Raw genomic sequence first — 23,770 nt, forward strand, 5'->3', positions numbered from 1 at the left:
AACATTCGCTTTTCTCTGATTGGCCTCTTACTTTGCAACTTTCTTATCGGTGATTTGGCAATCAATATACTGTATGTTACAGTACTTTTAAGTTAATTTCCATAAGTATATTTTTACAATATACTTAAAGTGATTTTTCTCCGTTCCAATTTCAGCTGGCTCTTTTCCTATCTATGCTTTCGATTCTTTTTTTCTATGAGATAAAAATGTCCATCCAGTTGCGTCGTAAATGTTAAAAAACATTTCTGTAATTATGATATTTACATAATCAAACAATACAGTAATTATCTCATTGAATTATGAATAGAATGTTGCCAACTAATTAGAATCAGAAAAATAAAAAACACTTAAAACATAAACATAATAATTAGTACATTTTCCATTAGGTGGTTCTATATTTAGGGAAGGCATTGACCTACAATTATTTCAATTATGTGCAATCAAACCGACATTTCGCTAATGATCCGTATGATCATATCACTTCATTTGATTTTTGCTACTACAGTTGTATTTAAAAAGGGCGTTTCAGAAGAATACGAAAATTTTTTGTAAACTTAATCCACTGATAAAAAGTAAGTTTCTTTGTTCAATCATCATCTCAATATTAACTCTTCATTGACTGTGGTCTATATTAACTTAATTATCAGTTCGGTACTTTACCGTATTTTACTAATTCCGTTGAAATGATATCAATGTCAGATATCATAATCAAATATTACTACTGGATGTGGATCGCAATCTGTAATGATAATTAGGACGGCAGGCGGTGAGCTTTGAGACTGAAATGTTGGCGTTTCCAATAGTAGGGGAGTGGTGGGGAATAACGGGGCGGAACGTTTGGGATAAGCAGGTCGCCACTGTAACCAAAAGTATTTTTAAACAGCAAAGCATTTTGGAAAAATACCACCAAAAACCTAGAGTAAACAACGAAAAATGCGTAGTCGTTGCGTAGCCTCTCCTGTACAATGTCTCCAATACAATAAATATTTACACAGCCTCTCAATCTCCATCCCCCGTCGCGGTTTCAAGAACGGAGTGGTAAACCGCCCCTCCACTGCATTTTCGGACTTGGCGCCAAAGTCCGCTCCTTTTAATACAAGGTGAAAGCGTAATCATCCCTACTCCACTGGGTAGGCAAAACGCGACATCTCCGTTCACCTGAAAGCTTCGCGAAAGCACTGACTCTCCACACATCCAGAGCAGGCGAAAAAACAAAGTCTCAACGAAATTTTCAGCGCGGGTAGCGCCGGCTTTCCCCGTTTACGTTCACCTTCATAAGCAGTGAATGTTACAAAAAATATGTTAATTTTAAAATCGAATTTTCAAATAATACAAACTTTTCAATTAAACGCGAAGTTGAGAAAATACAATCGTTACCAACTAAATATATAATTTTATTTCTGATTTATAATACAAAAGAAAATGCAGCTTCAACCGTTGCACCTATTCATGCATTAACACTGCATCTATTCATGACAATAATAAGCACAACAAAACGTCCTTACACATATAACCACAATCTAATGCATCATATTGTACAATTGTGTATTTGGTGCGATAAAATTAATAATTATTATGATCACATAATGTTGTATTGAAAAAACTGAATATAGCATGCTAAACATGGCAAGCACTGATTAGCACCACAACAAAGAGAACAACTAGCCGCTTGGCAGACAAATGCCGAACAGTAGAATTTCATAAAAAAGGCTTCGTAAATTAGAAATTCAGAACGAGAAATCAAAATTGCCTAATTTATTTGCATATTAGGCCCTTGAATTCACACAACATTTAGCGTTGGTGTAGTCGTTGACTATGTATTAAAAAGGACAATTTGAAAAATTTGCAACTGATAATGTAATAACTTGATTGTCATTATTTCTTTGAGGGTTATTTCTGTTCAGTTTTACAGTCAACAAATGATGTGCATGGAATGCATACGAACGAATTCGTAGAATTATATGAAAAAAAAACTTGAAAATAAAAATCAAAAAATTTCTTTTGAAATTACATACAAACACTTGCTAATTGGATTGTTAAATTGAATTAAAACATAAACTGACGTAAAATTCATACTGTAATTTATTGAACATTTTTGCCTTTGCCCTAAAAGAATGCAATATCGTAACTGCAAGACGTTGCTCATTTCTTATTATACTTTCTTTGTACAAGTTGAATTGCTGATACTGATAAAAAATGATTACCTACTGTTGTAGGATATCGTGTAACTTAAATCCACATAATATAGTACTGTAACTGTTTGGTCAACTTTTGCAAACGTTGATATTGAATAAACAAACGTTCTTACCAGCAGCATGTCGTTTCCGAAGCTAGGACACAGAATTCTTGGTGGACTTGTTGAAAAGTTTCGCTTTTTCGATAAATCTTGCAGCAGTTTAGTGCCAGCTTATAAACCTGCTGGGGAGGAAGAGCTTGCAGAATTCAAAAAATACTTACACAGCATGCGATTTCTGTTTGTCATAACCGGTGCTGGAATTTCAACTGAAAGTGGCATTCCTGATTATCGGTCCGAAGGAGTTGGTAGATATGCAAGATCTCACCTGAAACCAATTCAGTACGTTGATTTTTTAAACAGTGCACGGGTTCGTAGGCGATATTGGGCGCGAAATTATGTAGCCTGGCGACAGTTTTCCTCTGTTAAGCCAAATCGTACTCACGCGATTCTAAACGATTGGGAAAAGAATGGCTGGATCCATTGGATGGTCACGCAAAATGTGGACAATTTGCACTGCAAAGCTGGAAGCCACAGAGTTACTGAATTGCACGGTAACGGCTTTCGAGTTCGCTGCATTAGCTGCGAACGACGTTGGAATCGGGATGAATTGCAGTCGTACATGCAGAAGCTGAATCCACATTGGGAAGCACAAGTGAAACAGTTGGCTCCGGATGGAGATGTAGATTTGGACAATGACTTGGAAAAAAACTTTCGCATGCCAGTTTGTGATAACTGCCGAGGTATTCTCAAGCCAGATATTGTATTTTTTGGTGAAAATGTTCCAATTCGAACTGTGCATTTTGTTGAAGATCGGCTTTCAGAATCGGACGGACTGCTTGCCGTTGGCACTTCACTACAGGTGCTTTCAGTATTTCGTCTTGTACACATTGCTTACGAAATTAAGATGCCAATTTTAATTGTAAATATTGGTCCAACTCGAGCGGATGATTTAGCGACGATAAAAATATCGTCAAATTGTAGTCAAGTTTTAGCAACTGCATACGAGTAAGTATTATTACAGTTATCAGTTCCTTTATTGAAAAGGAATTATTTTTATTTGTACTGTTTTCATGGAATGTTTGTAAGAAATAAATTTGGAAAAAAACGTATTCCTTCGATAGTTTCATCTCTGCAAAGCAGGCCGTCGTCTTCTGCGTCCAGCAGTAGCTCTTTGGCTAATAGCATAGGTATTTGGCGCTTCTGCGATAGTTGTTCGGCAGTTAAACTACCATTTTCTTCCATCAGATTTACAAGTACCGTTTTCATTTTCGAAGGATCGTGATCTTTGTTCACTAATACTCGTAACTGACTCCGGAATGTGACCATTCTTATTGGTGATGTTGAACTGTTTATCAGCTTGCAGGCGCGGAAAAAATCTGAAGGTGAAATCAAGTCGAAACCTCGAGCACGGTTCACCCGTACGTAAGCGTCGAATAAAGTTAACATTCCACCCGATTCAGATATGGGATCCGACAAAATTGCTATGCATTCTTCAGAGAGTTTAGAAAAATAAGAAGAAGAAGATTCGACCTTTTCTCGTGTGACCGGTTCCTCAATTCCCAAACTCAACAGATGAGCTTTCAGTTGAACTGCTTCATCCTCAGTAATTGCACCTTTCTTCTTCGAAATTTCACCAGTAATTTCTTTTGCCAGTGATACCATATCTTTCGCCATTGTTATCAGTGGTGTCAAATCTTCGAAAGCTTGACTGATACTTTGCGAATTTTGATCGCGTTTCGCCTCTAGCTGACGTTCGATGCTGATTATTCCTGCCCGACGCATTTTTTCAATATTTATCTGCAAATGAAACTGGAAAATAAATCCTTCCAGCGAATTCTCATGTGTTCGAATTAAGTGAAACAGCAATAAGCAGTAAATTTAATTTTATGAAGCAATAAAAAACTTACATCGCTCAGTAGTAAATGTTGCTAGGCACTTTTTCAAACAGAACCTTAACATAAATTATAGCATTAAACTAATGATCACAGTTCGATAGGACAACGGAAATCATCCAGTTGGTTCTGTTTAGAAGAAGAAAACATTGAAATGCCACTTATTTTCGTTACAAAAAGATACAGTAACAAGTAAAAGATTAAAAGTACATACAGTATGAAGTAAAAAAAATTACTTCAACTGTGTAATAGTTTAAATAATTCACTTTTGTAATGGATAATACGTTCTGCCGTTTGAAAAAGTTACAATTTTTTAAATCCGTTCAAATAACTCGATCACCATTTCAATCGTATGCTTTACTTGTACTCAGATATGCAATTGTTGCGTAAATTTATTTTTGCTGAGTTTAAATTAAAAAAAATTTTCTGAAAGTAAACCTGGAGAAATATTTTTCAGTTAACAGCACTTTATGACAACTGATAAATACGATTTTTTACTGCAAATTATTTCGCTAGTATCATCAAGTCAGTGAACATTTGAATGAATATTAAAAGCAGTTAAGTATAATCAGTGGATAAATTTTGAAAAAGCTAAAACTGAATTTTCAAATTCCCTAAATAACCCCACAGAAATATCAATACTTGTTATGGTTAGTAATACTGTTTTCTTCGTTCCTACTGTATAATAGTCAGGTTTAATTGTTAATAATTAATTTATGTAGCAATTTTTTTCAGTAACTTTACCAGCAATATTCGTCTCGCAGAATCGCGCGGTACATTTATTTTTACATTTTACAAACGAGTATTTTGTTGATTTCGCTAGAAATCAAAACACGAGTAATTTGCCTAAACAAAAAAATGACAGTCATTACAAAGTAAAATAAGTTCACAGTATTCATTCACATTATACTCCAAAAGCTAAGCAGAATTGCAAAGAAAACACATTTCATCAGATGTCGTGATTTTTTTGAACGGTGCTTTACACGGTTGATAAGTCGTTGAAATTTTTTTTTAATTAGATCAACTGAAATACACAAGTATTTAATGATTGAAAAATGAAATGTTGTCCCTACTGACTTTTTCACTTGATCAACGGTACTTGTTGCTAGTGGATTCCACCGGCAACAAGGGTACAATTGGCGTTTAAAAAATGATATCGTATAACGTGAAAGCGGTGTCGCTATTTGGAATCAAGTTAAATTTGAATCAACTTTCCTACATTTGCTATTACTTTGCAAAGTGTCATAAATTATTAGAGTTGGTGAAAAATGTTTGCCGGCGTTGTTGAAACGTAAAGTGGATTCTGAATTACCTACCGACGACTGACAAGGCTAACTTTTCACTGAGCATCATCTCGCAGTCATCAACAGCCAATCTGCTGCTTTACACGCAAGAGAGAGAAAGAAATTGCGCGCAACATTTGCTAAATTATAAACTTAACATTGCTCCAAGCAGTTCAGTGTTCCTTCCAATGAATCGTTGACTACGTGCGCGTTCATTCAATTCAGTGGGCATTTTATTCACGTTTGCTGTTCCGAGTTTGCAGCAGCTTCAAAAAAGAAAAATCACTAAAATTCCCACCTCATCCAATACACATCCCGACCAATTCGGCCCGTTGCAGGTGATTTTGCAATTGCGCTTCACGTGCTAAAAGGCAACGCAATCACTTTTCAGTTAAACAGAATAAAATGGAAGCTGTACAACAATGGCCAACGTTCGACACGTTCCACGCGTTGATGCAGCACGATTTTCACAGCAAGCTCGTCGATTTGGCCTGCGATGCGAACAGCCTGCCCGACGACATCATCGGCCATCAGCTGGTCGAATTCTACTTGTCCACTTTGATGGACGTGCTCAACCGTCTGTTGGAGCCTTTGAAAGAAGACCAAGAGGCGAGGTATCTGAGCGTCGGGTGTGGCTTCGCGCTCGGATGCGCCTTGTTCGAGTGCAACTTTCCGGGCAAAATTTACATCGGCACTTACAACCCCGACGCCATGCAAATACTGCAACAATGGAAAGACGGTGGCGACCAGTGGCCAGCTTGGAACCTGCAGCCGATTATCACGTTTCTGGTGGAATTTTTCAAAAAAGACTCCTGCGAAGCTTATTACAGCATTCGTCAAAGGGCAAGTTTAGATTTGTTTCAATTAAATTCATTCCATTTTTCCTCTTTCGATTAATTAAATTAATCGAATCAATCTCATATCAACGTATCGATTTGAAGAACAGCATGCGTGCTATAACGAAATTTTTTCTATAATGCATTTCGATATTGTTTGAAAAATGTTCCACTCTTTGAATAGATTGAACAAATTTTTCTGCTCGACGTGAACAGCAGTGAAAAGTTTGTCGAAGAAAATGGTCGCTATGATTTGATCAGCTGCTTTCTGAGCAATCAGCTGTTGTCGAATGACGACAATTTGAAACAGACGTTGAACAATTTGATGAATATACTGAAGCCGTCGCGCAGTTTGGTACTCTGCGGAACGGCAGCCAATTTCGACGAAATCAACAAACTGAGAAGCACCGTCGAACAGAACGGCTTGGAAGTGGGCGAATGGTACGACTACTATTATCCCATGCAAATTAAGAACATCCACGGCGAGATGACGCCCAGCGAAAGTCACTTTGTCTGTGTGGTGAACAGCGGATCAAATGATGGCTTTTTCTCCTGGTCAATTTGACTTGATTTGATTTGATTCGATTCGATTAATTATTAATCCTCTTAAAAACAGCATATAAACAGTGAACAACAATTGCTTTTTTAGTTTTTATTTTTTTTTTATTCTTAAAACGCATTGCCCCTCTTGGAAAACTGCCTTCCTTGTTGATTTAAATAATTACAAAGAAACAATATCAAATGTTCGTAGGGTTTAAAATTTTCAGAGAAAAATATTTAGAAAAGAAAGAAAGAAAGAAAGAAAGAAATAGCCACTTTTACAATTTATTTTTACACTCAATCGATGCATTGACGTCACGTTAGTAGAAGGGTTTAAAGTAGTAGTTGTTTAAAAAAATTGGATGATTAAAATACTTTAAACTAAACTGCAGATTAAAATTCTTGCTTGTTATTGCCGTGTTATGCGATTCTCACAACTGACACTAAATTGGACGACCACTGTTTGTTTATCTCTTAAACATCAGCCATGTTCACCTATTGGATGTTTTTTGCTCTGCTATTTCCAATTATTTTATCGTTTTGTCCCCATCAACTGGATCTCGGATACAAAGGTTATTACAACGGCAAAACAGACGAATGCATCACCTATGTCAATCTGGATGATCAAGGTCTGAACGGTGTAAATGACGGATACGAAGAAGCAAAAATACTGTGTGGACAATTTTACAACGGCCACTTAGCCCACATGACAATGGGCCATGTTACAATAGGGAACGTTCCCAATAATGCGAAAGATTGGGATGCTTTTTATTTGGACTTGCCCTATGAAAAATTCTGGGAAGAAAGAAATGGCGTTTATTTGGACGGATGGAAAATAAATGGCATAAAATTGACAGATAATGCCACACGGCAAGAGGACGAATGCGTGGCCACGTTGACCATTTACGATGATCGATCGAAAAGTGAATTTGAAAGCACCGAATCATGCAATGAATTTTTTCCAGTTAGAGGAAAAAGTGGAATTTTTTTCGACTGCAACAACACAGACTTGTACAGTCGAACCAATCCAGGATGCGCCGTGTTCGCTTATGGCAATTTGAATAGCTATACATATTTGACACTGATACCGTGCAAGAGCAGAGCGTGGACTGGATTTTTCTGCTCAAGCAAGAGAATGAAAAATTGTCAAAAGAAAGCGCCGTCGTCGACATACGAGGCGGGCAGCACATTTTGCACTTGTCTGCCAGGCTTTGCCGGTGAATATTGTGAAATAGAAATGAAAAGTGATGAACAACTGGACTGCGGACCTTGGGGAGTCCGTATTAACTTGAATGGTAGTCAAGTTTGCGGGTGTTTCAACGATGCATACGGAAATCGCTGTGAAAGTCAATACTATGACTACGAAGAATATCAAGATTACAAGATTGAATGGAACTTTCTTTGTTATGCAACTTTTCCAATAGTACTATTACACATTGTTTTGCTGATACTGATAAGCTGTTGCCAATGGAACGGCTTCATTTCAATTTTGCAAGCCTATCCGAAGAAACCCAATTCCAAATAAATAAAGATTCTGGCAAACTGCCATCATGATTATTAAAACTTAATCCCGATTCAATAATTATTTGATATTATGTTTTACTGACTGTCTGTTGTATTTCTCTGCTCATACAAAAAAGTGAAATATAATATAAATCATACAATCACGAGCTTAAATTTTCCCTGAAATGATGATTACAACATTCAAACTTGAAGATCACATTTTAAAGTACAAGCAATCAATTTCATATCAAAGTTTATAAACTTGCGCGATGAGGTCAAAAATTGTAACAATTGATTAATTATTTTTAAAAATGTTGAAATATTTCTATAAATGCCTGAAATTCTGAAAATAAGATAACAAAATAATCAAGATCAAGCAGACAGACAGAACAAGCAAACTGTTCAAAAGTTACTGTAATTGCGGTGAAAATTGAAAACTTTCGAAAACAAGTACCGACAAAATTGAATAAACCACTAATAAAAATAGCCCAAACCCAGTGACACCGACTGGGATTCTATTACCGGCTTCGTGTTTCAAATATTTACCACTTTTTTTTCAGAATTAATATCAATAAATAACAAAAATGACAAGACAAACGAATAAAATAACAATAACTTACCGATTCAACTGATAAATATATGTTGAAAGAGGACCATTTTTCAGACTGTTCTTGCGTTGGTGGTGAAGTAATTCCATTTCACTAGGTAACAACTTTTCTCACTTGGCTGAGCTTTTTTTTCAACCAAGCAAATTTGCTCTATTTGCCAAAGTTCGCTCGTCAAATTGCATCATCAACAGCGGAAATGCAAAGCCGTCCGATCGTCGACGCTCATACCAAACCAACTAACCCCGGTTATGTCTATTTGAATGACTGACTATCTATGCAAATTTCGAAATAATATTCAACATTGCCGTCAGAAAAGTACTCTATTAAAAGGTGAACATTATCAAACGCCGAAAAGCAATTTTTCACAATAAATTTTTCTCTTCAATTTGTAATTCAATATTATTATATCGTAATTTAATTTTCAACACTTACCTACTGGAAAATTGTTTACTGACTGACAAGTGAGATGGAAAAAAAATTCATTGCCATAAAATAAACAGCAACCGTATAATAATTAAAAACAGACTGATATTAAACGGAGAAAAGAAGGATGATAATAAAAATAAACAAATATTTGATATAGGGTGTGTGAAATTGCAACATGTATATAAGATTATTTCTGACAATAAAAACATACCATATTTTTTATAAAGTTGTGCTTCAGTGCAATAAAATGAGTGTAAAAACAATTAAACGCCAAAAAAAACAAAAGGAAGCAATTCACCTACCGTAAATGCAAACATGATCAGTTCAACAATATTGGCAAATTCGAACAGAAATTTTACAAAAACATTAGTCGGCTACAAACGGATTACTGTTTTTCCAAGACAATGACAACTGGGATCAATGATCAGTGAGCAGTTGATCATCGCTTTGCGTTTTCCATGCTAAATATGTGTTCCAAAATATGGCGACCATTTGAACAACCAAAATTCGATGCTCCAATGGAACAAGATAAAAATTGACCAACTGCATAAATGGCCACACCTGAAATGATCAACCAAATATGGACACTGATGCGGAAGTGGATTTGGAAAAATTGTTCATCACAAACTTTCAGTCCAGTGAGATAAATGTCCCAAAATTGTGTTCGACACTGATGAAAAGCAGTTTTAATTGGCTTCATTTCGAGCGTACGTAAAAGTACAAGAAAAGAAGCCAAAACAACAGGACTGCAAATTATCTGAAACACGCCTCATCAGATAAAATTTTTTAAATAAAAACATTACTTGATCAGCAAACAATCGCTTTACTGGCGACAGACGTGGATAAGCTTTGCAGTGAATACGATTCTGCAAAAACGCAAACCACGACTTCAGCAAAGGAGCCTGTAAAAAAGAGAATCCGGTGGGGATTAGTGAAAAATTAAAATTTCCATTAAATAAATAGAAAAGCAAATTTACAAAAAAGAAACTTCCGATGCAAATAAATCGAGCAGTTCTGACAAAGTCGAATCGCTTGGGTTTCTTTTTGGGTTCGATAAAAATTTGTGAACTCACATCACCTGCGCCCATCAAAAATCCTAAAAAAGGAAAATAATACTGTGCAAAATTCAAACCAAAAATGATCAATTTTCAAAATGTTCATTCTAGATTTTACATTTTACAATTCGCAACTTCATTTCACCCTAGCACACTGCAATAATCATGTTTACTTGTTTCTAATTTGGAAACTTAATAAGAATCATATCAATGACTAAATTGTCGAAATAAAAATCTATCAAAACAGTACGACGAATGAATTATCCATCGAGCATCAGTGGAAATGAAACTAAAATACGGTATGATGCATTCGTTGTTCGTTGATTGGCATTTTATGTTTATGCAATGAAAGTTAATTTAATACTAGTTAACGTAGGAAAAAAGTTGCATTGAAAAATGAAAAGAAAGGTAAGAAAAAGAAACAACGGGTAATGTTCGTTTTCGTTTTCTTTTCAAAAAAAATCACTGTTCATCGTGTACCTGTGATCAACATTTGTGTTTTCAACGGATGTCGTGTTAATATTTCTAAATAACGATGCCAAGCATGTGTAGCTTTTTCAAAGAGCATCGCTTTCGACAATCTGCCAAGGCTATTCACATTCGCACCTACAAATTCAAATGGTTTTAAAATGTGTGAACCTTGTCGACAGTGAAGAGCATCAATTCTTTGCGACTGAAATTCACTGCTAATTACAAGCCTGTTGGCAAATTTGCAATTCTGTTTAAATTGTACATCATTCTGATTGGAAAGGATTCAAATCGAAACGAAAAATCACTGCACCAGTAAAGATGCAATTTTTTAAAAATGCAAGTTTAAATTGTTTATACTGTAGCTATGTATTAAGTTTCTTCTTTTGTTTGTGGTATTTTACATTTAAAAATTCATTTGTGCACAAAAACATAAACAAAATATGACAAAACATAAAACGTAAAACGTAATAACAGCGTTCTAGGGAGAAATAAAAAACTTTTTTTTAAAAATTACTGTATTCAGTACAACGTGTTGTAATTTATTGGATAATCAGGTGCAATTAAATTGAATTATTCTTTTTGTTTAAACGACGTTTGAATACAAATTGCGCATTCATTTATTCGACTAGACGAAATGTGCAACAAGAGTAACGAGAAAAATTTCCCCACTACAATACGAAGAATATCAGCACCGTGCGAACTGAATTTCTTATTAATGCATGCTTAATTCACATGCCGGCGGGAATTTTGGAACGACGGGGCCTCGGGCGTAGTCGGTTTCTTATTTCACTGTCCGACTGTTCATCCATCGGTTGATCAACTGTCAACGACGAGTGACCATCATCCGCAGGTCCAGCGTTTGCACTGTTCAACTGTGACAGTGTCTTCTCCAGCGCCGATCCAAGCAGCATATCCTCTTCATCAACTTGATTCTCTGATGAATCGACCGCCAAACTGGTGCCAACTACAAGAGACAGAGTTTAAACTGAATTTCGAACAAGTACATGAATTTGTGTAAACTGCTATCGGATGGATGATGGGCAAGAAAGTCAACGTGAGTGAATTGGACGATGAACTGAATTTTGAATCTTGAACTTATTTTTTGACTATTTTCGCAATTAGGAAAGTAATAAAGTAAAAACCAAAGTAACTAGTTGTTTATAAAAAACTGTAAAGTGTTGTTCAGCAGACAATTCAAACCCATTTCGAACTATAAATTCTATTTACAATTTTTATCAACAATTCCATGTTTACAGTATAATTTAATTTCACGTCCAATTGAAGGACCAGCAAGTGTGAAAAGTGAGTGAATAAATTGGGAAAAAAGAAAAAAACAAGAAGAAAAAGCAACACAAAAAGAAAGCACTAGAACAATTGACATTATTAAATCAATAATGATCCAATTTCAGAATGTCTGACTTTTGATTAATCAACCCGAAAACTATTTCCTTCAATGCTACGCTACGGGGCATAATGAAGCCGTCATCACCACCACACCCCAATTTCAACTTGAAACTTTTCAAAGTGTTGTCAGAAAAAGACAACATCGAGTGACAAAAACGAAAATTTCATTTTTCACCAAAAGTCAACACTAGTGCAATTATTGAGCTGGCTAGCCAGCTAGCTAGCTAATGCAAATGTTCCAAATTACACACATCAGCATTTACAGAATATATGGATAGCATTGTCAGGTGAAAGTGAAAAGCAACAAGCAACAGCTAGGAAGAAAGAAATGTCAACAAAAGTTATTTAACGTTGCCCAGTGAACTCAGTACACTGCGACCGCTTTCCCCAATTTCCAGTCGACAAATAAATGCCGATCCCTGCTTCCAACCAATATACAGTTTATTATGGTCAGTTTTGCTTGTGGTCAGCCCACATCCCGACACATCATTAGCGTCGCTCTTTTTCAATTATCACCATTCAACCGGTATCGAAAATGCATGCGGAAAGTCTGTACGCGGTTTTTTTTTGTTAATATAAATTTCTGAATGTACAGTGAAAATGTTCAAACTTTCAATTTCTGGTCATTGACTGACTGAAAAGAAAAAGAGACTACTAATAATCTCACCTAAATGACAAAAGTGCAACGGCCGGCCTAATTTTTTTTCAAAATGGAACATGGAAAAAAATAATAAACTTATGTTGAATTAATTGCAATAAATATATTAAAATAAAACAAATAGATGAAAATAATTCGATAAACTATTAAAAAAATAAATTCCAATCCAATAATATATGCAGTGAGATACGGTAAAAAAATCTGACCGTCAAGTTTCAATAAGAAAGACGAAAAAAATATGCTACACTAAATGTGTGAAGGTCATCCATCGATCAGTATGATGACGCAGTGGCGAAAAATGTTCTATACAAAACCTGAGGGTAGCACAGTGCGTGCGCTAGTTAGCAAAGGAGTGTGCAAAGCAGAGCTCACATTTGAACCAGGTTTACGCACACACACGCCGACGAAAATTTCAAAGCCGGTTTTTCACACAGCAAGCATACTGTAGTGAAAGGTACTTTCTAACTAATGTTAACCACTGCTACTGCTGTTCTCGCCGTTTTCCAACAATTGTTATTTGTCATCATCTGGTTATAAACTACTGCACTGGTGGTATTAGCAGTAGCAGGAAGCGTCGGCAGCGGTAACAGTACAGTACAGTACGACAGAAGCAGTGATAGGAAGAGAAAATTAAGAAAAACCCATTACTGACTGACTGGCTGGCTGTTACTATTGCTACTGTTTCCGGTGTCAAGTAGACAGGTGACGACTGAATAAGAAAATTATTTTGTTTGTTTGTTTGTTTGTTTGTCAGTCTGTTGCTTGCTTGGATATTCATCAGTGAAGAAAGAAAACTCTGAAGAATGGGAAAATTGTGAAAAATAAAAACACCGACGACGACCAAAGCAACAACCAACAACAACACGAAGAATAATTTAGAATATTGGATGAATAAAAGCCCGGTGAAAGCGGCGACGAGAATGGACGAGATGAAGTTGTTCAAGCGACGTGAACAGCACAGATCCAGACAAGAGATCAACTGCTTGTTGAGGTATTTTTTGTTTTCGGTAAATTTTTTCGTCTGGTTCGCCAGTACCGGCACCGCGTTGCTTGGCTTCTACTTGTACGCCAAAGATTTTCGACCGGTGGTCGAAGCGGTGGACTTTTTCCTCAACCCGTGCGTAATGTTGGTCGTGCTCGGCTCGACCGTGGGCGTGGTTTCGCTGCTCGGCTGCGCCGGCGCGTTGCGGGAAAACGTCTGCATGTTGAAGTGCTTCTCGCTGGTGTTGTTCGTCGCATACGTGTTGTTGGTGCTGTGCGGTTTCTTGGCGTTCATATTGTTCTATTCGGACTCGTCGATCGGTCTGAGCCTGCGTACACTGTTGTCCAGCGCCTTGGAACGCTACCACGTCAACGACAACATCAAGGACGTGGTCGACTATTTGCAGAGTCAGCTCCAGTGTTGTGGCGTCGGTTCCCACGGCTACCGGGAGTGGAGTCTCAATGCGCTGTTCAACTGCACCGACCACAACCCGGCGCCGGAACGCTGCGCAGTGCCCCATTCGTGCTGTCGGCGGCCGACAGCCGACGCCAACGGTACGCCGCCGTTGCCGAGCATCGTCTGCGGCTTCGGAGCCCAGGAAAAGCCGATCACCGACCTGCTGGGCAGTATACACAGCGAGGGATGTCTGCAGCCGTTGCAGAAGTTGTTCGAAAGTCACGCTCTGATGTTCGGTGCGATGATCGGCGCGGCGATCTTGCCAGTCTGCTTGTGTGTGATGCTTTCGAATTTGCTCGGCCGACAGATCGTCCGCCAACGCTACCTGCTCGACAGGCAGGCTCGACGCGAGCTCAGACACGCCCGCAGGTTGAAGCACCGATTCCGTGATCCGTTCGACCCGCCGGCCGTTGTCCACTTGTACGACGAGCTCAGGATGCCGTCGCCGGTTCCACTGTCCCAAGCGGACAACTGCTGCCAAAGTAAACTGACCCAAGAACACTTGCTCGGCACTGACCAGCAGAACTGTTGTGCGAAAGAGAAAATTGCCCAAGCTGATCAACAGTCACCGTCGACCAAGCCGACAAACAACCACGAAACTAGCCATCAACACAATCGCCAGAATAAACGTCGCAGTCGCCAATTGAGCGATGATTGCAACGCCGCACTGCCGGTAAATTCTACCCCAGATCCAAATCCCTGCCCCTGAGCAACCCGTGACATGTGTGAACAGCCAGCGGCTAATCCAATCATCGTCGTTCAGCGAAACTTCTTTTCTGTTTTCAACTTATATATTTCATTTTTGAATAAAAATACTTTTCATTTCAGAAATTGCATCGAATGTGAATAATGCAGATGTTATTACTCATACTTATGAAACAAACAGTAACAGTAACCAACCCCTCCCCCTTTTCCTAACGATAAATGATTAAAAAATCTCATCCAAAATTATTGATCATTCAACAAATTGTTCACAACCGTATTTGAAAAATTGAAATGTATTATGTTTGAATTAATCAACATCTCCGTGAGTGGATCAATTTCCAAAAACCACTTGACAGACCTGGAAGCAACAAACAATTCCAGTTTCATCAACATCATCAGTGCACTCTTCCTACTCCGAATGCTTATCGCCCCCCCCCATTTGGCTAAATAAACGATCACTTGCTCAACATTTGCAGAAAAATTTCATGCTGAAAAAGCAAGAAAAAAAAGACAAGGAAAAAAATGGCCAAAAGATGATTGTCCACCATTGTAGAATTAATTGTAGAACTGAAAAAAGCACAACACAACAACAACAAACAAGCAACCTTGAAACAAGACGCAGGTGAAGGAAAAGACCTTGGACCTTGGATGCTCGACGAGGACGGCAAATTGCAGTGATTCAACATTGGAAATGGAAAGAAAAATGAAAAGAACCATCCACCCCCCATCCTTGGAAAAAAAACGAACCGCCTGACATCAAGGTACTTGACCAATTCCCAATTGACCCCTAATGCTTTTGAAAAAGAAGAAAAAATTCAAAAAATTGAACAATCAAAAAAAAAACATAAAACATGCATTATTTAACCATTGGATTAAATGAGAAATTGAATAAGTGGAAATTTTTTTCCTACCTTCAAAAGCACTGTCGTCCGCTGAAGTGGATGAAGAAGTATAATTTGCTTTATTACGCCGATTTCGACTACTGGCTTTTACGTTTTTACGAGCTTCACTTTTTTTCTAAATGTCATTCAACTTTATATTATATATTGCTTTCGTTCACTTAATTTGACATTGAAATGCATTTTCGAAACTGACAATGCAACCAATGTATACTTGATATTTTGTACAACTTGTAGAAGTAGACGGAAGATCGTAATCGTATTCATCACCTTCATTGTCATGTTCTCCAATTTCGTCATCGACAGCATAATCGTCCACTGCTTTGTGAGTTCGTTTAAGTGCTTTCAATTTGGCATCTTTTATAGACGGTAGTGGAGCGCTGAATATGAAAATGAAAATTAAATTCAAATACAAAAAATTTAAGACTACACTAAAGAAAACTAACATTCCTAGAATATCTTCAGTGCCAGCATTGATTTTAGGAGTAAATTTCAGACGGTCATTTTTCGGCAACGATTCCAACAATCGATTTCTCACATCCACATAATATTTGTGTATCACATCGAGTGTCTTGAAAAAAAAACAACAATAAAATCAAATAAATAAATAAAATAACAAAAAAAGAGAAAAACCTTGGCTTCGGTACTATGCGCCAACTCTTCGTGGATCACTTCTTTGGCGTAAAGGTCGCTAATTTTACCCATTTCATTTCGATAAAGCTCGCACAGGGTCAAATAAGGATTACACTAAAATAGATTTCCAAAAATCAGAAAATAAAACAAACACACAGAGACTATAAAATTTAAGTTCATAAAATTGACAACCACCTGACCTCGTTGGAATAAGCAGTGATGTAAAAGGCTTGCTTTCTGAATAGCTGATAAAGACAATAAGCAGCTTCACGGTAGCCGTCTTCAACGAGGCTGACACGAAATTTCGAAAATTCCACAAACTGATCGACAATCAACCGAATGTACACTCGTTCATCGCGTGGCTGTTGAAAATACAACGAATACAAAAGATACACGGCTCCAATACGTCGCTTCAAAATTGCCGGCGGGAAACAGTAAATGACCACAACGGAAAACATTTCAAAATAAAGCTGCACAGAAAAAAAAATAAACACGTAGCATTATTATTCTAATTATGCTTTATGATAATTTCTGCATGCTTGGTTTTTTTTATTCCCATTTCACCTGTTTCAACTGACTTGGACAACTTTTCGTGGCTATGTCAATAGATGGAAAGCACATATCGATGTACAATTTTCGAAACGTCTCAAACCCGTCATCATCTTCCTGAACGAACCGCCTCAGCAGACGCATAGAATCGTTGAAAAAGCCCAACGAAGTTGGAGTCAAATTCGACAACGTGCCAATAGTATTTGCCCAGTGCATTTTGTTTGCTTTTTTTTCTACAAAATTCCCAATCATAAAATTAAACAACAACATTTGCAAAATAAAGCATCAGCTTTGTCATACTGAAATTTTTGCAAGCAATGATCAAAATTAATGAATGAAAAGAATTTTATTTCATGTTTAATGTCAAATCCGACAGGACACCTTTTTCGAAAAAGACGACATTCACTTGAAGGAAAAAAAGAAAAATTAACACAAGTTAGCAATAAAATGAAAAGAAGAAAAAAAAATAACGAAAATCTCAACTGACAAATTTTGCATCACATCGCACGTTCCAATGGCGAGTAGTTCCAAGTTGATTTTCATATTAAAAACAAAAAATTAAAGAAAAGAAAAAAAGAAAGCAAAAGAGTTTATCAGCTCGTAAGCGACGACATCCGGCAGAATAGATTGCAGCGCGGATGGATGAACTGTGACAATTGAATGAACGCGCACAATGGTGGTGGTGATACTCTGATATACACACACATGAGATGTGATGTGGAAAAGTTAGGAACGAAATTTTCGCAAAGTATTGAAATACGCACCACTGAACATCGAAGATAAATTATATTAATAAAATCCTGAACAGGAAAAAATAATAATGGAAATTATAACAAAGAAAAAAAATAATAGAGGCTAGGACAAGGCGACTCGATTAAAGCGAGCATTTTGGCAAAGGCAAAGAAAGAGTAAATAAGATTAATAAATGAATGATCAGTTTCACATTTGAAAAAAAAACTCATTTCCATCACGTCATCATCAAGGCACTTTAGAATCACTGCTAGTGCTAACGTTAAGTTGCACAGACGCTGACAATATTAATAATAATAATAGCAATAGTAATAGTAATAGTAATAGTAATAGTAATAGTAATAGTAATAGTAATAGTCGCGTCATTTGGTATCAACTTTAACCGTCAACTACAGCCACGTTTAAGAAAAAGAAAAAAAAAGCACGACACTGTTGATTAAATATACCGCGCGTGATGTGGAGGCTTTTTTTGGACTAAAAGTATTAAATTATTTCGTAGGCAAAGTATAGAAAAAATAAACTTCAAAAACAAAAAGAAGATATACATTAGCACGGGCAAAAATAATAATAATAATGAAGAAGAAAAAATTAGCAGACAGCATTTAATTCAATTGGACAACGATGTTTGGACCGTAGTAGCCCTGGCGTGAAAACTGACATGCTGCTTGAGCTGTTTGAGCGTGGTGAACAGCTTCGGACAGAGTGGACATTTGACAAGCTTGCCAACATTGTTACTACTGTCCTGTGCTTCTTCCACGGGTGGCAGTTGAACACTGTCTGCACCGTGTAATGTGAGCTCATGCTTACGCAAATAACGCTTAGCTAAAAACAACTTTGGACAAAAGCGACATGCGAACTTTGTAGTCACGCTAGTATTATTACTATTACTACCAGCACTATTACTATTACTACTGCTACTATTACCACAACCAATACTGCTACTACTACTACTGTTACTGCACGTATTAATAGCAGCAGTAATGGAAGTAATGGTATTAGCATTGGTGTTTGGATTAACAGAAGCAAGTTTCCGACCAACAACGCTATTCATATTGATGTCCGAGTGATGGAAATAACTAAAATCAGCTGTGCTTAGACAATCGCTGACAACGCTGTCCGAGGAGACGTAGTGAGAGTTGGACTTAGAACCAGACAGCGGTACGATCACTGCCATCTCGAGGGAAGGAAACGTGACACAGTCAGCTGAAGAACCAACATTAGCGACCACGGCCCTGCCGAGCAAAGCGCTGTTCTGGTTCTGGCCAGTTTCCATTGAGCATCGTTTGGACTGTTCGTCTGCTGCTGGATCCGCATTTCGGGCCTGCAACTGTTTCTTACATTCATTCAAAGAATTCAAAATAAGCTGAGCAAGCATTCGACAAACTTGCGCATACTGTTGATGATGTGCCGCTGTTGTCCAAAAGATGTTCGCTCAGAAAGTGTGAATGCAACGCTTGCAACGACTGAAATGACATCAAGCAAACATCACAAGCAACTGATGTTGTCGCTGCAGTTGAGCTTTCGTTCGTTGGTCCCTGGGCAATCGATTCTTGTTGTTGTTGCTGTTGCTGCTGCTGCAGATGATGTTGTTCTGGCCGTAAGCTAGAATCAGCAAGCTTGAACAAATCTTCAGCATCGGGGAACGGTTCAAGCAAATCCAAATCCTGACCAAATCCACTCAAATCAGCATCCAACATTGGCAAACAAGCAGACAAACTGGCCGGATCCGCATACGATCCGTCTACATCCATATCCGCCAAATCTCCACCATACAACGACAATGGTAAAGTGTCGACGTTAAAAAAATCAAACGTCGCAGCATCTCGATTTTGATAATTACTACCATTGTCCATTTGCTGTTGTTGTTGTTGCTGCTGCTGCTGCTGCCTCTGCTGCTGCTGTTGCCGATCATTTTCTTCAATGCAGCGTTGTTGTGAAGTGTTGATGGAAAATGAACCACGTCCGTATACAGGATCAACAACAGCACAATTTGCATCGGAATTAGGAACAGTCCAAAATTTTTGTTCCTCTTGAAAGTAGACACTATTGCTGCTGTTCTCTGAAGTGTATGCCTGCTGCTCTGGCGATGGCCAACTGCCATCCGGTATCGACTGGAACGAGACCGAACTGGACGAATAATAGCCAGAATCATCACCAGCAGTCCAATTTGGAACTGAACACGATGTGAAACCAGGTAATGGTTGATAATTAGTCATCGGAGACAGTTCCTGTTTCATGTATGGAGCACAGTCTTGTTGTGATGACAAAAAGCCACAGCTGTTACCACTCATGTAAGAAGGCAAAACTGCAGGGTTAGAATAGTCAATTTCAGTTTTTATGTTTGGTTTATCTTAAAAAAATATATATTCATCAAATAATGCAAAAATACAAACGGAAAATGTTCAAAATAAAATTACCAGTCGATGTGAGGGATAGAACTTGTTGCTGCTGCTGCTGCTGCTGTTGCTGTTCCACAGTAACATCAGCCATAGAACCATGACTAAGAGTGGCACTGCTGGAGACTGAATTCAAATCGTATTCAACAACAGACGACGGAGGTGGTGACGACTTGTCGGCGCCGAGATGTATAGAACCGACCGACTGTGGCAACGAACTACAGCCACTGCTGCTACTGCTACTGCTACTCGACGGGGACTTCGGCTGTTGCCTGTGGGGACCACATTTGCGCAAATGACGCTTCAAAGCAAGCCGATGGCAAAATTTCCCGTTACAATACAAGCACCGGTCAGCTGCAGTAGGCGAGTGGCTTTGTTTGTGCATGTTGTAAAGCAAATCAGTAGTGAACACTTCAGAACAGTGGACACATTGGATCTTGCGCTCTTCAGTGTTGTGCCAACTCATGTGTCGGGTAAGAAATTCTCGACTTGGAAATAGCATAAAGCACCGGTCGCATTCGAACATTTCGCCACTTCTTGGCCGTTCAGTTTTCACTGGATTGGCGTCGAACAGCGGCTGAAAAGCGGATAACGGCGGCAACGATACGCCGCCTCGGTATACATCCCTCATACCGACGTCAATGGAATTCCGCCCCTTTGGCGTGCAGCCAGGAGTTGCCAGGCCAGCCAGCGGGGGCAACGGCCCACTACCAAACGCATTAATACATGTGGCTGTTTGCAATTCTGACGCTTCGCCACGTTTGTCATGGTTTGTCTTCTTTCGAGACCGACCCGTTTTCGGCGTCTGACTAGTAACCAAATCCCGTTGTGGGCATTTGTGCTGGTACAAATTCGATCGAAATCGATAAGTCTGCAAAAGTTGCTTTTATTGCAAATTGCAAAAATAAGATTAATCATAAAAAATTTATATTATAATCAATGTGCAATTCGCGATGATAACTTCAAATTCAGACAAACACACACATACATTGTTACATAAACGATCACAGCAGTAAAATTCATTTATGATGCACTGTTATTTTTTACTGAATAAGAAAGAATAAATCACTTCTGCTTTTCAAAATTACAACACGGAAGAACCTAATCTATTCAACAATCGAATAGTTTTATCAATTTTTACACAGCTAAAAAAATAACTCAGAGTCGTAAAATTATTTTAAAATAGCTATTCCTACTTCATTTCAAATATGACGTAAGCATATGACGCCAGAATAAAAACTGCAAACATCTGCAAATGAAAATTATTTGCTCAATGAACCCTATATATTTAAAGAATGAATATAAAAAAACCGTGTGCCACTGAAGTATGCTAATATTAGTAGCAAATTAATTTTACTTTCAAAATTTCTTTGATAAATTTTGAAAACAAAATACAGTTTGGAAGCTTATTCTACACCATAAAATAGGATAATAAAATTTAACAATTCAAACAGATACGGATTAGTTGTATAATAAAAAACAAAAATAAACATAATCATAAATAATGGATAAAAGTATTGGCGATGACGAAATGTAATTAAATTTGTTGACAACAAAAGCAAACTGTAATAGCAAACTAGTTTACTATTAATATCACGACGTCATTTATTTTTTCAGCTGCATCGCACTGCTGAAAACCAAAATTACTAAAAAACAAAGAGAAGAACATATACATCATAAATTAAATTAAATTAAATTAATAGTTGTCATGCAAGTATTTGCATTTTCATTAGTGAAAAAAAATTTCAGAACAATTACCGCGATAATGAACGAAATTGAAAACCGAATGCACATTCACATTTTCTGCATGAAGAAGAGGAAAAAATCTTAAAACTGTTGAACAAAAATTACTACTTGATATTATAAAACTTTTATCAGAATTAACAGCTGGTTTTGAAAAAGCGAAAAATCAACCTATTCACGGCCATCATCGCTAGTATTTCTGTCGAATCATTCACCGAATGCTTTTGGAGTGAACATGTGATGTGCGCGCTACCGTATAAAGAATTGCACGTTCAAACAATACAGTGCCGATGAAATTTCATCAACACAAACGGTCAGAAAACATTTCAACAGCATAAAAGAGGCAATTTGATGCGTCTAATTAATTTCGCTATCCAACTTGACATTCGGAAAATGTTCAGCAGAATTGAAAATTTTTCAGAATTTCAGAAAAGAGTTGTTTTCAATTTCAAAATGTGATCAGAAAAATTTCACAACGAAGAACTTTTCAAACGTGAACAGTCGATTCACTGATTAAGTACATCAAAGCAAAAGTTGAATTTATTCTTTTTTAATTTAACAAAGAAAAATACTTCAATAGTGAATACGTGAATAAATTGATCGATTATTTATTCCTTGATTTATTTATTTTGCTGCTCAATTAGCCAATTTTCAAAAAGAATCATTCACAGCGTTGAAAAATGGTAATTATTACGGTCAAAACGCGGGTTGGCAATGCGTCATCGCCACGCGTCAATAAAAACACTATCTAAAGTATTAATGAGACGAAAAAAATCCACCCAGACGCGAACGGTAATCTTTTTTGAAAATATTTTTTGTTGACACATTCTGGAAAATCATAATCTGTAAGAAATAATTTTTCTTATAAAAAAGAAAAGCATTACTCACCCGAAGGCAGTAGGAACACGTGAATGGTCTGTCTTTGCTATGTTTGACCGCATGCTGCTTTAAATACCAAACAGAGTTAAAAGCCTGCAAGCAAAAATACAACAAGGTCAATATTGTGAATTAAGTATACTTTTTAAAAAAATTCACTCTGAAGTTTAAAATAAAATGAAATATACATGAAAAATATACAAAAAAAGATGCATGAAAGAGGAGAAACTGCTAGCTACCTTTCCACATTCTTGGCAAGTGAAAGAACGTTTCTCGGCAGCATTCGACTGGACAGCCGATGTAGAAGAACAAAGCGTCGGATCTTCGTCGACATTCACCGGTTCGTGCACAATGGCTGGCATGAAACTTGAGTTGAAAGTTTCGGCTGATTGGTCGATAACACTCATGTCCACCAAGTTTCATGGTCATTCAAAGCAGACCATCGGCGGCAAATTGACCAGCAGACAATTTTTCAAACCTAACGTTGAATGACATAAATGAATATTCAACAGATAATCACAAGCTCACATATATTGTAGAATAAGAAACTGAATATTGAACAAACGAACAGTCAAGTAAAATATAATGTTTGCATTGATAGAAATTAAATAAATCAACCGGAACATATAACAAACACACGTACACAAAAAAGGTAAATGACTATTCAAAAAATATTCATTTACATTACTGTAAAGCTATTGGCATAGGAAGTGATTTTCTCAGCAAATCAACAAAACTAAGCAATATCGGTTGTGGAATGGTATCGAATCAAGTGGGCTGAGATTCGAATCGAAGCAACAGTACAGCACCCGTTTAGTACATTTCAATTGCTCGACTAGAGTAACAAATGACCGTTGACTAGAAAAACT

At 37.3% G+C, this 23,770-nt stretch overlaps 8 protein-coding genes across 8 annotated transcripts; 3 read left to right on the forward strand and 5 right to left on the reverse strand.

Moving 5' to 3' along the window:
* Nucleotides 1–695: 695 nt before the first annotated feature.
* On the reverse strand, nucleotides 696–1,194 carry Tsp_04137 (conserved hypothetical protein). Its single transcript, XM_003374904.1, has 3 exons — nucleotides 1,045–1,194; nucleotides 905–958; nucleotides 696–857 (listed from the first exon to the last, which is right to left on the reverse strand). The coding sequence occupies exons 1-3, from the start codon at nucleotides 1,192–1,194 to the stop codon at nucleotides 696–698; spliced, it is 366 nt and encodes a 121-aa protein (XP_003374952.1).
* A 1,121-nt stretch (nucleotides 1,195–2,315) lies between these two features.
* On the forward strand, nucleotides 2,316–3,245 carry Tsp_04138 (NAD-dependent deacetylase). Its single transcript, XM_003374905.1, has one exon. The coding sequence runs from the start codon at nucleotides 2,316–2,318 to the stop codon at nucleotides 3,243–3,245; it is 930 nt and encodes a 309-aa protein (XP_003374953.1).
* A 59-nt stretch (nucleotides 3,246–3,304) lies between these two features.
* Nucleotides 3,305–4,018, reverse strand: Tsp_04139 (vacuolar protein-sorting-associated protein 36). The gene has a single exon (XM_003374906.1). It carries the CDS (start codon nucleotides 4,016–4,018, stop codon nucleotides 3,305–3,307), a length of 714 nt encoding a protein of 237 aa, XP_003374954.1.
* Nucleotides 4,019–5,833: 1,815 nt separating this feature from the next.
* Tsp_04140 (conserved hypothetical protein) lies at nucleotides 5,834–8,312 on the forward strand. Its single transcript, XM_003374907.1, has 2 exons — nucleotides 5,834–6,200; nucleotides 7,273–8,312. The coding sequence occupies exons 1-2, from the start codon at nucleotides 5,834–5,836 to the stop codon at nucleotides 8,310–8,312; spliced, it is 1,407 nt and encodes a 468-aa protein (XP_003374955.1).
* Nucleotides 8,313–9,741: 1,429 nt separating this feature from the next.
* Nucleotides 9,742–12,397, reverse strand: Tsp_04141 (protein SYM1). The gene is made up of 10 exons (XM_003374908.1): nucleotides 12,293–12,397; nucleotides 11,871–11,925; nucleotides 11,583–11,814; nucleotides 11,440–11,550; nucleotides 11,019–11,077; nucleotides 10,860–10,985; nucleotides 10,302–10,420; nucleotides 10,128–10,226; nucleotides 9,953–10,081; nucleotides 9,742–9,885 (listed from the first exon to the last, which is right to left on the reverse strand). Exons 1-10 carry the CDS (start codon nucleotides 12,395–12,397, stop codon nucleotides 9,742–9,744), a joined length of 1,179 nt encoding a protein of 392 aa, XP_003374956.1.
* Nucleotides 12,398–13,799: 1,402 nt separating this feature from the next.
* Tsp_04142 (conserved hypothetical protein) lies at nucleotides 13,800–14,740 on the forward strand. Its single transcript, XM_003374909.1, has 2 exons — nucleotides 13,800–13,919; nucleotides 13,946–14,740. Exons 1-2 carry the CDS (start codon nucleotides 13,800–13,802, stop codon nucleotides 14,738–14,740), a joined length of 915 nt encoding a protein of 304 aa, XP_003374957.1.
* A 558-nt stretch (nucleotides 14,741–15,298) lies between these two features.
* On the reverse strand, nucleotides 15,299–17,352 carry Tsp_04143 (hypothetical protein). Its single transcript, XM_003374910.1, has 8 exons — nucleotides 17,152–17,352; nucleotides 16,788–17,057; nucleotides 16,588–16,701; nucleotides 16,401–16,525; nucleotides 16,169–16,334; nucleotides 15,967–16,072; nucleotides 15,692–15,842; nucleotides 15,299–15,413 (listed from the first exon to the last, which is right to left on the reverse strand). The coding sequence occupies exons 1-8, from the start codon at nucleotides 17,350–17,352 to the stop codon at nucleotides 15,299–15,301; spliced, it is 1,248 nt and encodes a 415-aa protein (XP_003374958.1).
* A 1,141-nt stretch (nucleotides 17,353–18,493) lies between these two features.
* Nucleotides 18,494–23,308, reverse strand: Tsp_04144 (zinc finger protein). The gene is made up of 8 exons (XM_003374911.1): nucleotides 23,141–23,308; nucleotides 22,914–22,997; nucleotides 22,720–22,773; nucleotides 22,041–22,108; nucleotides 21,868–21,928; nucleotides 20,304–21,153; nucleotides 19,281–20,236; nucleotides 18,494–19,207 (listed from the first exon to the last, which is right to left on the reverse strand). The coding sequence occupies exons 1-8, from the start codon at nucleotides 23,306–23,308 to the stop codon at nucleotides 18,494–18,496; spliced, it is 2,955 nt and encodes a 984-aa protein (XP_003374959.1).
* Between the last annotated feature and the right edge of the window lie 462 nt (nucleotides 23,309–23,770).

The sequence above is a fragment of the Trichinella spiralis genome (assembly GCF_000181795.1).
Source record: "Trichinella spiralis strain ISS 195 chromosome Unknown Scfld5, whole genome shotgun sequence".
NCBI classification, from domain to species: domain Eukaryota; kingdom Metazoa; phylum Nematoda; class Enoplea; order Trichinellida; family Trichinellidae; genus Trichinella; species Trichinella spiralis.